The 13,374-nt window shown below is 50.9% G+C and overlaps 1 protein-coding gene across 1 annotated transcript; it reads right to left on the reverse strand.

The window, feature by feature from the left end:
- Window positions 1–305: 305 nt before the first annotated feature.
- On the reverse strand, window positions 306–12,850 carry Smim34 (small integral membrane protein 34). The gene is made up of 3 exons (XM_051191636.1): window positions 12,741–12,850; window positions 2,186–2,253; window positions 306–678 (listed from the first exon to the last, which is right to left on the reverse strand). The coding sequence occupies exons 1-3, from the start codon at window positions 12,848–12,850 to the stop codon at window positions 317–319; spliced, it is 540 nt and encodes a 179-aa protein (XP_051047593.1). The 3' UTR covers window positions 306–316.
- Window positions 12,851–13,374: the final 524 nt, after the last annotated feature.

The following is a 13,374-nucleotide window of genomic DNA, read 5'->3' on the forward strand; positions in this document are numbered from 1 at the left end:
TGACAAGAAGACATCCCTTTGTCCCCCGGAGCCATCCCTGAGCCCCTCTGGGAACCCCCAGCCCCACTCCAAACTGTGGCTTCTGTTGTTTCTTCTTATCATGCCGGAGAACCCTGAGAATAAGCTGCTGGTGACAGTTCACACTCAGACGTGTCCATGGCCAGAGATGCTCACCCTGCCCTAACCCAGGGTTCCGTTCCTTTCTCAAGATCCCAGGCAGGCCCCGAACTGCTCCACCCATGAAGGGCTCCCAGTGGCGGTCTGCTGGCCTTGACTTTCGGGGGACCCCGTGGGCTCCTGTGTGAGCCTGTCACCCTCACTCACCCTTTGGTTCCAGGCCATCTTGAGGCTGATGGGCAGCGGGGTTCCTGATGATGAGAGAACACTCGGCCACTTTGCTCTGAAACCCTCCTTTCCTTTCGAGTTCAGAAGTTAAGTTTGAGTAGTAAATGTCGTCCAAGGACCTCTCATCTCTCCTGAGGATGTTGCTGGCCATCTGGAAGATGAAGATCACACCATAGATGCCGATGATGGCGAGGATGTACCAGGCGGCGCCAGTGGTATCCAGCAGCCTCAGGTTCCTGGTGGAATTGGTGCAATTCCTCCCCTCCACAGGGTCTCGTAGGAGCGGGCTGGACTGGGTCTGGTTGAAGGCTTCCTGGGGTTTCCACTTGATCACTGCGGAAACAGAGACCCAGATGAGACAGAGTTTCCTGTGCTAAGAATGCAGGTCCATATCCAAGACCATGGCGGTTCGTGCCTGGGACAGCGTGTGAAGGCTTTCTCTGCAACAGGCGAGAACCTACCAACATATATGCCACACTCCAGAAAAAATCAACACTTCAAAACAGAGTCTTTGAATATAATATCAAATTTAACCACACTTAACATTGTTTAAATGTGCTTGCATGCCAGAAAAGCAGAGTCCGGGAGAGCAAAGAGATGGCTTATGGGTAAGAGTGTGTGTTGCTCTCGCGGGGTCTGAGTGCACTTCCCAGCGCCCATGTTAGGTGGCTCCCAACTGCCTGAACTCTGACCCTGAACTCCAACCCCTGAACTCTGACCCCAGGGACCTGTGCACCTTCTGGTCTCCTTCACACATATACAGAGACAAATGCGTCAGCACATAATTAAAAATAAAAGCTTTAAAAAACGTGCAAATGGCGAACTGCATAAACAGCGCCAATTATACTACTCAACAGCCTTCAGTCCTAAAAGAAAAGAATCTAAAGTCTCGGTAGAAAGACATGCAGTCGGATCACAGGAAAAAGGCAAAGGAATGTCAGCCTGAGAAATGTGTGCATTAAAAACGGGCTCGTGTGTATGGGGCAATGAGGGCCGCTGGCAAGTGTACGTCTGTTCTGTCCATAGAGAGGGCTTCTTGGCAGGATCTGTGGACACTGAAGATGTCCCCTGACCCTGCCACTTGTCCTGAGCAACTTGTCCAAAGGCACTCCAGCACAGGCCTGAACTACAGAATCAGGCCCCACACCCCCAGATCCAGCTAGCCACAGATAAGGAGCATTTGCAATGAAGACACTGAGCTTGTCCTGAATGCCTAAGGGCCTTTCTCCTTCTGTTATTCCCTAAACAGTACACTGGAACAACTCTTTACATGGCATTTACAAGTGGCTGCACCGGAAGTAGTGTAAAGATGATTGAGACACACAAGAAAGCACACAGGGTATCATTTTATGGAAATGACTTGCGCATTCACGGATTCTCTTATCTGTGGGAACCCTGGAGCCAGTCCTCCAAGGATAGCAGGGAACTCTGCTCTCTGAGGTGAGTCATGACGGCCAGCAAGTGAGAGGGTGAAATACACGTGGAGTTTCCATGCAGAGAGGCCATGTACAGGGTCTCAGATCTAAATATTAACCCGTGTAAACTTCACTAAAGCAGATGTGTGTAAAACCCGTGGGTGCATTGACTGCCCTCAGTCTAACCAGATTCCCTGGCCTGAGGTGAATGAATGTATGGAAAGGAAAGGTCGTTTGGTCCCAGTGTCAGAGGTTATAGCCCATGATCAATCACTTGGTGCCATTGCTTCTATCTGTGAAGGGGGTGTGTGGTAGAGGAAGGGGCTCTCCATATGGTGGCCAAGAAATAGAAGGGGCTGCTGGATTCCCAGAGTCCCCTCAAGGTCACTCCTCCAGTGACCTAATGCCCTTCTACCAGGTTGCACCTGCTCTCAGCAGCCACGTCTCCAAGCCACGGATGGCCACGTCTCCAAGCCACGGCAGCGTGCTGTAACTGTGGGAGAATATAAAGAAACGAGCACCGTTGGTCACCCCTAGAGACGGGAGCTGGGGGTAGGAGACGGACCTCCCATGGCGCACCCTTTTGGGCACTTTGTGTTACACAGTGCGTACTTATTTTCAAAAAGAAATTAATTTTCAAAAGGAAGGGGCACAATTTTCCTGTTCTGGTCTCCTTGGCTCTGGGAAAAGACATCATGCTCCTGTCTGATGAGAAGATTAAGACTTCCGCTGCTGTGTAGCTCCGAACTGTTGTCTGCGGAGGGAGTCAGAGAAGCCGCGTCCCCCACGTGACTGCTGGCTTCGCCTCAGTCTGCAGGGCCCACCACAGGGCTCGCAAACTGCCCACTGGACATTAGTTTGCTGCTCTCCTCTGTTTCCTAAAGCAAGACACCAGAGCTCTGCTCTGTTTTAAATCAGAGTTCCTTGGCAGAGTAAGTAGATAATCGTACTCATTTTATATAAAGGACTGCTTAAATGTGAATCTCCCAGCCACACTTGTCAAAGCCCAGCACCAATGGGATTAGAATCTCACAGCTCTCAGGAGCATTCTACACTGCTGGTAGAATACTTTGAGACCTTGAACACAAGGTGGGGGGGCAAAAATCTCACAATTACTACTATTTAAAATATCAAACCAACCCGGGAAGAATACAGTAAGTTTTAATTACCGCAAGAGAATTTAAACTTAAAGGGGATGCATAAACTCGTAGAACTTTCTGGAAATTGCTAGAATGTTGCTACATATTCAAGTACCGAATTAAATCTACCGAGCTAGGAGCCGGGTCTCAATTCAAAAGTAACTACTTTGATGATGCAATTGATGTGCTCTGTCTATTTAGGGTGAGAGTAAGTTTTACGGATAAATAGATCCTGTGCCAGGGGTGTGCCCACCAACACCTGTTATTTACTGATGTGAAACGAACACCCGGAGCTGCCAACCCCACTACTCACGGTCCATGAGCTGCTCTTGGCCTTGACTCTCAGGAGGCGAATTCAAGAGGCTTCCACAAAGGGGAGAGGGGACGATGACAGGGCTCTGTCCTGCAGACCACGGCCCCCGTGTGCCCAGGCTGCACCCTGAACACCGCAGAGCAATCCCAGGCAAAACTCAGCCCATGGCAAGTGGAGACTTCTCTTCTTTAGCTGAGCAGAGGGTCTGAGTCCTCTGTACCCACAAGAGAGAGCGCAGCCTGTCTGTGGCTTGTTAGAAAGGGCCAAATCAAAGGTCTTTCCTTTTAAAGTGCAGGCCCTAGGAAGCCTGCCGCCCTCCGCAGGGCACATGGGAAGCCTGTGGTGCTCTCTGAGCCGGATAACTCCTGCACCGCCCTGTTCTGCACTGCCCTGTCCTGTATTTCTGGGCAAAGGGTGGAAATATGAACCCTGCTCAGCCAGGGAAAAAAAGAGTTTGTTTGTAACAAGCACACTAGCCCTTGCAAGGATCCAACCTTTTCTGTGTCTGTGGCAAATTCTTGCTTTTAAGTATTTGAAATCGATCCCCTAGCCTTCTGTCTGTGTTCCTGGTCTGCATTTTCTTGTAGGGCTGTTCCCTGTAAGCTACAGTCTGTCCCCAGAAAGAGAATTAAGAGAGAGCAAAATAAGCCATACATGCTGGTTGCCCTGACTTCAACACCCTCCCCCTAAAAGTCATTCAGCACCAACTTCAGGCCCTCCTCGCCCTTTGGAAGCTGGTCTGAAGCCAGAAATTGGGACCAGAATTCTTGTACTACAGAGCTAGGTGGTACCCATAGATGCTCTGCTCCCTTGTGGTGAAAATGTGTTATAACAACCAGGCCATTGCCACATAGGTGTGTGATAGATTCTCTATGTGATCAGTCCACAAAATTTCAATAGGCAGCTATGCAGGTGTCATGATATGTTTTCTATCAAAATAATGGTTATTGTTGTGCCGGGTTCACAGAGCCCCAGACTAACCCAAGGAGACACACAATTCCAATGCGGAATGAGATGCCAACCAGCCATAAAGGGAAGCTTTTAAAGGGGAAGACCATGAGGTTGAAGGTCACAAATTCCAGAGTTTCCATGGTTACAGAGATTTCTTAGTGTACAAGTTTACAAAGTTTCCATACAAGGTAATTGAGAAACAAAGGGTATTTAGCAAAGGTGCCTTAACTATTGTCTGCTCAGGCAAGGTTGATTAACACATGCTGGGGTTTGGGAGAGGTAATCTAGTTCCCTTTTTCTTTAAGGACATCCTGGGGCCTGGGGGAATCTATGACTGGCAGGTCAGAGAGGCTACCTGGTTCCAGTTTTCTTAAGAGATAATGGGGAGTGTTATTTACACAGTTGGTGATGAGCTCAGGCTTCCCTATTCTTGTGAGAACTGCTCCTGACTTCCTGTCTCATAGCCTAGAGTCGAGGGTCCCTTGCTTAGTTGGGGTCTTTTATTTTTCTCATTACAATTATATATGTGGATTTTACATGGACATGCAATAATAATTTTTTTCGCAAATTTTTCACAATAAAAAAATCGTTTAAAAACTGCAAAACCAAAACCCAGACCAACCCAAGCATGTGTACACACACAAACACACATACGTAAACACCACCGAAATTCCGATAGTTATGCGTAGGTGATAAAATTTCTGCAAAGGATTGTGGGGTATGTTCAGCCTGGTCCTTCCTCAGAAGGGCTGGATTCTCATCACAGCTTCCTTGAATGTCCCCAGTCATGCATCACATAGCCGCCAATGCTCCATGAACACACAGGGGAAAAAAAAAAAATCATGGTGGCCCTAGAATACAGCTCTACCATGTGAACTTTCTATAAGGAGCAAGATCATAAAGAGACCCATAGAATCTCTTCTGTTGTTTTTGTGTGGGTGTGGCATATGTATGTGTATGTATGTGTACATGTGGATGTGTACCCATGTATGCGCATGTGAAGGCCAGAGTCGGTGCCAGATGTCTCCCTGGATCTATGCCTACCTTGTTTTTCCATTGGTTGGCCTGGTGCTCACTGTTTCAGATAGGCAGTCTGGCTGGCAAGTCCCCAGAATCCACCTGTCCCTGCCCCCAACGCGGCTACAGGTATATGGAGGGACCTCGTCATTTTTACATTCTCGCTTAGGAACTAAGTTCGGGTCCTCATGCTTGCCAAAGGATTCATCTTAGATTGTATGTAAGTGCCTGTGTCCCAATAAAATTTTACTTACAAAAAGGCATGGCGTGTATGGACCTACCAGAAAGGCCCAAACGCAGAAGGCGGACAACAGCAGGTCCTGCGGCAGCTCAGGCGACAGGAACCTCTCACAGGGCGCTCGTGGGAATATGGGAAGGGACAGTCACTGCATAACAGTGGAGGGCTCTTACCTATGACCCAGCAATTGCCATCCTTAGCATTTACCACAAGCAGTTGAAAACGTCTGTGCACATGAAGTCTGCTCTCAGATGTTATGTAGCTTTACTGTCTTTGCACAAACTCAGAAGCAGCCAAGATACTCTTCAAGCAGAAGAGTGGATCAATAAACCACGGTACCTTCCAAGTAGACTGTTATTCAGCACTAGAAACCGCGTGTGCGTGCGTGCGTGCGTGCGTGCGTGCGTGCGTGCGTGCGTGCGTGCGTGCGTGCGTGTGTGTGTGTGTGTGTGTGTGTTTGGGGGGGTGAGCTATGAAAAGACAAAGGGAATGTTAATAAGCACTTGCTGCCTGAAAGAAGTCAATTAAGAAACGAGAATGTTGTGTGATTCTAACTATGACACTGAGAAGGACAGATAAAGTTTGTGGGGAGACAGGGGTGATTGGGTGGAGCACCGGGCACTGGAGGGCAGGGAACAGCAGACACATGCCCAAGGCTACAAGATACATAATATCAAAAGTAAGCCTGTTATGGTTTGAACCTGAAACATTCCCCAAGGGCGTTATTGCTTAATGCCTGCCCCACAGCTGGCGGCTGTGGTGCGCTGTGGAACCCTAGGGGCCCAGCTGGTGTTTGCATTGGTACTCTGTTTCCTGGTGTCCAGTGCAGTGAAGAGCCTCTGCCACACCCCTCCTCCGCCGCATCCCTCCCATCGTGTCCTCTCTGCCTGTTGACTGGCATGTTTTGAAAGCTCGAGCCCAGGGACTGGGAGGTAGCCTAGCCAGCAAAGTGTTTGCAAATGCGAGGATGTAATCTATCCCAAGACCATGTAAAAGTGCCAGGCATGGCGGCATGCACTCACATTTTCATGCTGGTGAGACTGAATGGAGTGATGGAGAGGAGACAAAGCTCAGATCCCCCAGAGCCGTGTACCTGGAGGGGGTGGTGGTCTTCTCTCCAGGTGGAGCACCCATGGTCCCTTATGGCTGAAATGTCCTCTGGCCTGGAAAGGAGGTTATTTTCCTGGGGCTTGGAGGGATGATTGTGCCATCCCTCGAATGAGAGAGGACTGATGTCCTCACAGCTTTCCCGGGAACCTGAGCAATGACCTCGAGGTCTTCCCTGACGGATTGTCTCACATCACACCTGGAGAAGGCATCTCTTCCGGGACAGTAGGTACCATCTCCCAAGCACCGTCGGTTGATCAAAATTTCAGCCTCCCAACAGTGTCTCGAGGCTCTCAGAATTACCTAGGCAAAGGCTCTAGGCTGTGCTTAGAGAAACATCCTCAAAGTTACCACCAGGGGGCAGCCACACCCAGCAGTCTGATAAACCCACCAAAAGACAAGAAAAAGTCCAGCATTTTGAGATCTGTGCGATAGTGTGATGTGTACCTCGGGTAGACATGGCGACTGAAGGTCTCGCAGTGACAACTGCTCCGTCTCCTTTTCACGTTTAGGTTGGTTTTACACATCCCATGGCTGCGCATACAACAAGAAGCCAAACCTATCAACCCAATCAGAGCATGCGCACATTTCCCGGGTCCTCATGGCCTCCGGGCTTTTGCTTATCTCCTTCGGCCTGGCTGGGTATTTATGTCCCATTTGTTCCCATAAAGAGTCGCTACTGATGAGGACTCAAGATAGATAGCCCCCCTGGCCTGTGGACTCAGGCATGAACTTGTTGAGGCTACTGAGTTACAATAGAGTCCAGAGGGGACCCGCATCCAGATTCAAGGGAAAAGGTGTTGTTTCCAGGGAAATGGATGCAACTGGAGGTGATTGTGTTAAGTCAAATCAGCCTCAGAAACAGTGCTGTAGGCTTCTCTCGTTTGTGCTTCCTAGATTTTATAAAGATGCGGAGGACTGGGTGTGTACCCAAACTGCAAAGCTGTTCAGGGAGCAAAAGGACTTAAGAGGGAGGATGGAGAGCAGGGCATGGGGGGAGGGGGGGGGGGGGGAGGGGAGGGCAGGGCATGGGGTAGGGGGGAGGGGGGAGGGGGAGAGCAGGGCATGGGGTAGGGGGTGGAGGCGGAGGGGAGGGCAGGGCATGGGGGAGGGGGTGGAGGCGGAGGGGGGGGGGAGGGGGCAGGGCATGGGGGGAGGGGGAGGGGGAGGGGAGAGCAGGGCATGGGGGGGGGGGGGGGGGGGGGGGGGGGAGGGGGAGGGGAGAGCAGGGCATGGGGTAGGGGGAGGAGGGGGAAGGGGAGAGCAGGGCATGGGGGGAGGGGGGAGGGGGAGGGGAGAGCAGGGCATGGGGTAGGGGGAGGGAGGGGAAGGGGAGAGCAGGGCATGGGGTAGGGGGGAGGGGAAGGGGAGAGCAGGGCATGGAGCTGTGATGTCATCCCTATGGTGAGCAGTGCATGGGAGAGACAGGCGAGCAGGCTGCTCTCAAAGTGCCAGGTGAGGACAACCGATGCAGTATTCCCTCATTGATCTTGGGGTCCCCGTCGGGGCCCCCGGGGGATTACATGTTTCTGGTGCCATGGCTGGGCAGGGTTCCCTCCGTTTATATCTTCTGTTTTCTGTTGTTACAACAGAGTACCCATGGCTCATCTGGCTCACAGCTTTGGGTACTAAAAGCCCAAATCAGGCATCTTATCACCTGCTCAGCCTCTGGCTAGGGCTCCCGCGACTGTCTCGTGGTGGATGGCATCACGGAAGACATACAGGAGAGGAGGCGATGGCAGAGTATGGAGGGGCAGGTCTGACTCCTGTTTCAAAAAGTGTTTTTATTTTAGTGTGTGAGTGCTTTGCCTGAACGTGTGTATATGTATTATATGCGTGCCTGGGGCTCACGAAGGCCAAAAGAAGGTGCCAGGCCCCCAAACCAGGACTGAATTTACACTGTGTGGGTGATGAGAACCAAGCCCAGGTCCCGGGTAAGAGTGGCATGTGCTCTTAACCACTGAGTCATCCCCCCTCCTCCCCTCCCCCTCCCCCTCGCTCTTATAATAACCTCAGTCACTGGAACTGGCTGAAATTCCAGGAGAACTTCACTAACCCCTCCCAAGGGCACTCCCCCCCCCCCAGTGATTACCTATTAAAGGATCTATCCACACAATACCGCCACACTGACGATGATGAAGCCGCTACTGCCAGCCTTTGAGGGAAATGATGTCTAAAGCACCATGCTTCCTGTGAGGTGTGGGCTGGGGAGCTGGCTGAGAGTTAGAAGCCTGGAAATCCGAACCTCCCACCAGAACTGTTGTTACTGCTGTGACCAAACACCAGACAAGAAGCATTTTAAGGATGGAAGGCTTCATTGCGGCACGGTTTAAAGTTTGTATGTTAGTGTATGCGTCCATGTGAGTGGAGCATGCACAAAGTGCAGGTGTCTGCAGAGTCCAGAAGAAGACATGTGAGCCTCCTGGAGCTGCAGTCACAGGCATGTGAGCCTCCTGGAGCTGCAGTCACAGGCGTGTGAGCCTCCTGGAGCTGCAGTCACAGGCGTGTGAGCCTCCTGGCATGGGTCCTGGGCCTGAACTCAGGCTGTCTGCAAGAGAAAGTGTTTCTTTCTCCTTCAACTATGGCAGAGAGCTTTGCTGGGTATATATATGCCAGATGGTTTTGCTGGGTATATTAGTCTCGGTTGGCCCTGGTGGCCTCTTAGGACTTGGAGTGCATTGCTCCAGGTACTTCTGACTTTCCAAATTTCCATTGAGCAGTCAGCTGTAGCCAGATGTTTCTCTCCTGCCAGCCAGTTCCTGAATAACCATTCAGAGGCTTAATATTAATTACAAACTGTTTGGCCTGTTAGCTCAGGCTTATTGACTAGCTCTTATAACCACACTAACCCATTTCTATTCTATATTTTACCACAAGGCTTGTGGCTTGTTACTTCACGTCTAGCTTCCCCAGTAGCTGCTGGGGGCTCCCTGATTCCATCCTTCTTGTCCCTGTACCTCTGCTTGGATTGCCACTGACGAGATTCTTCCCCGATTGTTGCCTATCATAGTGTTACACACCTCCCCGTATGTCCATTTCCTGTGGGGTTTTTTTTTTTTAACTTTAACTGCTTACTTATTTTTATTATTTAGTTATTCCTTGCTTATTCAGTGTAAGGTCTGTTAATTTCATTGAGCTGTTTTGTTGTTTCCTCTAAACTGCTTGAATTCTTTGATTTGATTGTTTACGATTTTTTTTTTTTAATTGCGTGTTCTGGAGTCCATCTAGGCAATTCTCATTGGCAGCAACGAGATCTGCGCATGAGAACTCACTCACTAGTTCTTTGTCTGATGTGGACAGAGCCCGTGGGAAAGGAAGAAGGGATGCCTGAGCCAGTTGCCTTAGGTGGAATGAGGTCAGGGGAGCAGAGGGGACTGGACTGGTGTGCCAGATGTGTCCTGGTCCAAGCCTGGAGTGTGTAGATCTGGCTGGTTGGGTGTGCTGGGGGTGGGGTGGGGTGAGGGCTGTTGCTCTAGGCAGGCTGGGGAAGGCGTGTGAAGGGGATGATCAGGCAGACACACAATTGCTTGTAACTCTGGTTCTAGAGTCCTGATGCTCTCTTCCTGCTTTCCTTGGCCACTTCACACACTCGGTGCGCGCACATACACACATGAAATAATAAACAAGTCATTAGCTTAGAAGAAAATAAGATGGAAAGTGATTGGGGGAGACATCTGACATTGACCCTGGCCGCCATGCACACACATACACACAGACACACTCATACAGACACACACATACACACACAGATACACACACACACTCATACACACACACAGACACACACTCATACAGACACACACACATACTCATACACACATACACACACACTCACCCACATACACTCACACACACCCACTCATACACACACACACACACTCATACAGACACACATACACACACACACACACACAGTCATACAGACAGACACACACGTACATAGATGAAGTAATAGTAATAGAACTTAGTAGTTAACTTAGTCCTGACACGTGAAAGTCAGGAGTCTTCTCTTACAGAAGCCAAAGTCCATCGTCATTCTGCTTTGTATTCCCCACAGACGCCAAGTGTTAACGCCTGGCCCCCTTTTCAAGGTGTCTTGGTTTGGTTTCTACAGCTGTAATACAAATCAAAACCAAAAGTGACCTGGGGAGAAAGGGGTTTATTTATCTTACACACCCCAATTACAGTTCATCACCAAGGGAACCCAAGGCAGGAACGCGGGCAGGGCTGGAACCTGGAGGCAGGAGCCGACGCGAGGCCATGGAGGGAGCCGCTCACTGGTTTGCTCCCTGTGGCTTGCTCAGCCCGCTTTTGCGTACAGCACAGGACCACATGTCCCTGTGCTGGCCCAATAGGCTGGGCCCTGCCACGTTAATCATCAGTCAAGAAGAAGCCCCTAGCTTCTGATTAGTCTGATGGGGCATTTTCTCAAATGAAGACCCTCTTCCCTTGCTTGTGACAAGTTGACGAAATTACCAACCAGCATAGAAGAGAAAGGTACCCCCTGGGTGACTGACATCCCTCTGGGGATGTTCCCCTACTTTTGATCAGAGGGGCCCACGATTCTCCACCCTGACACACTGTGCCTTGATGACTGACTTAACTTCCCCAGGCAGTCCATACTCCTCATCCCACGGCTACCGGGGTTGCCTCTGAAGCCCCTCAGACACCTCTCCCTTTCCCAAAAGAACCAGTGATGTGAACAGGACAGCCTTGGGGCATGGAGAGATAGCTTAATGTTAAGAGCATGGATTCCTCAGCGGGGCGCTTGGGTTCAGTTCCCAGCACCCACACAGCAGCTCAGAGCCATCCATAACTCCAGGGGATCCAACACCCTCTCCTGGCCTCCACAGACACCAGGCACCAAGTACATTTGCATATATGCAGGCGAACAGTCAGGCACATAAAACTAGAGTAGATAAATCTTGCTTTTTAAAATACACACACACACACAATCATGTTTTAAAAGCTTTAATTAAAAAATGTTAACACAGCAGAAGGCACTGTCCTAACAACAGCAGTGTGCAAAATATCCACTGAGAATCCGTGGAGAGCTGGGAGTGATCCCTGCACGACAGGTGACAGTCCTGTGTGCATGTGTGATCAGATGTGACAGGTGACAGCCCTGTGTACACCTGTGTGTGTGTGTGTGTGTGTGTGTGTAATCAATCAGTGTTACAGTGTGACAGCCCTCTGTGTGTGTGATCAGATGTTACAGTGTGACAGCCCTCGTGTGTGTGCGTGCGTGTGTGTGTGTGTGTGTGTGTGTGTGTGTGTGTGTGTGTGTGTGCGATCAGATGTTACAGGAAGACATCAGGCAGGTAACATTCGAGGCTCAGTTCAGTTCTTACTTGTGCCTTCCCTTCTGCCTTTTAAATGAAGGGGCCAGAAGAGGGGAGAGATAAGGAGTCTGCAGTGGGTGGAGAGTGTGTGACCCAGTGCTCCAAGGGCAGATAGCTAGCTCCAAGGCCGGGGCATCTCCCTGCCTTAAAAGGCACAGGAATCCTGTGGAGAAAGGAGCTGGTGACAGGGAGTCTGTGTGCCAGGGATATCAAGGTCACTGTGTCACGAGCTAGTCACAAGCACTCTGGGTCCCTCTCCAAGCCTTCCCTCCAGTCTGGGCAGCAGGCGTCCGTTTGGAGCAGTTTGTTCCCACAGGGGCCATGGTTGCTGTAGCCACAGCTGTTCCAGGTGTCCATGAACCCCGGGCACAGCAGGGGAAGCGGCGTCCGTGGGCGTCTTGGGGTGGGGAGGAGTCGAGCATTCATTGGAATTCAAAGGACTCTGGCACACAAATAATTATTCAAGGGCAGTAGCAATTCAGAGGCGAGTCCATGCCAGGGTTTCCCCTGGAAATGTCCCCCAGCCTATCCCCAACATGGGAATCGCTGCTTTGTGGGAGACGAAGGGTGTGGTCATCAGATCAGATGGAGCCAAACGTGCTGGGGGACAGTCAGCGCTGCATCGGGCTGCTTCTCATGAGACTGTGTGTAATTCTTTACTACTGTTTTATGTGTGTACGGTTGTGTGTGTGTGTCCGTCTGTCTGTCTGTCCGTGTGTCTGTCTGTCCGTACCGGGCATCATGTAGAGGTCACAGGACAACTTTCTGCAGTCTGTCCTCTCCTTCCACCATGGGTTCTGGGGATCAAACTCAGATCACCTCTGTCTTGCCAGCCATAATTCAGTTGTCCAAAACTTTGGCCTCATTCCGTACTGTCCAGTAGTGCCAGGTGGGTGAGCTTTTAAAGAGCCATGGTACACAAGGTCCTCGTATCTCGGGTGGCAGCTGGGGACGGGCTGGCGCGCAGGGCGCTGGTTCCCCATGCTCTCAGGGCAGACGACCTGAAGTGTCTCTGCCTGTCTGCTGTGAACAGCGACTCTGGCCACCCCTCTCCACTCCCATTGTCCCTTCTGGTTGGAGGTGGGAACGGCCTCAGATACTGTATTAGCTGGCGAGACTGCTTTATCAAAGTCTACCAGGCAACAGACGGGCATTGTCCTGTGTTCTCAAGGCCGGAGTCTGGAAGGAAGGCTGGGGAAGGCCTCGTGTCCTTGAAAGCTGACAAGGAGAATTGCTCCGTCCGTAGCTTCTGTCCCCAGGCCAGGGGCCATCTGTCTTCAGCCCTCCATCCGTAGCTTCTGTCCCCAGGCCAGGGGCCATCCATCTTCAGCCCTCCTTGGCTTTCTTTTTAGCCCTCCCATCTCTGTGTCTGGCATCTTGTAGTTTCTGTGTGTGTCAAGTATTCCCCCCCCCTCTTAGAAGGGTGCCAGTAGGACCCACCTCAGTCGCTCACTGAAACGTGATGGTCGGTAAAGACCCTACTTCCAGACAAGGTAACATTTACTAG

This window comes from Phodopus roborovskii, unplaced genomic scaffold, assembly GCF_943737965.1.
Source record: "Phodopus roborovskii unplaced genomic scaffold, PHOROB, whole genome shotgun sequence".
Classification (NCBI taxonomy): Eukaryota; Metazoa; Chordata; class Mammalia; order Rodentia; family Cricetidae; genus Phodopus; species Phodopus roborovskii.

Excerpts from the sequence above, each read along its gene's own strand:
- Smim34 (XM_051191636.1), bottom strand. The coding sequence starts at position 12,850 with ATGGGGAACCAGCGCCCTGCGCGCCAGCCCGTCCCCAGCTGCCACCCG. Across the intron at positions 2,254-12,740 it reads CCACCTGGCACTACTGGACA|TTACAGCACGCTGCCGTGGC; the intron begins GTACGGAATGAG and ends ATTCTCCCACAG. Across the intron at positions 679-2,185 it reads GACGTGGCTGCTGAGAGCAG|TGATCAAGTGGAAACCCCAG; the intron begins GTGCAACCTGGT and ends CTGTTTCCGCAG.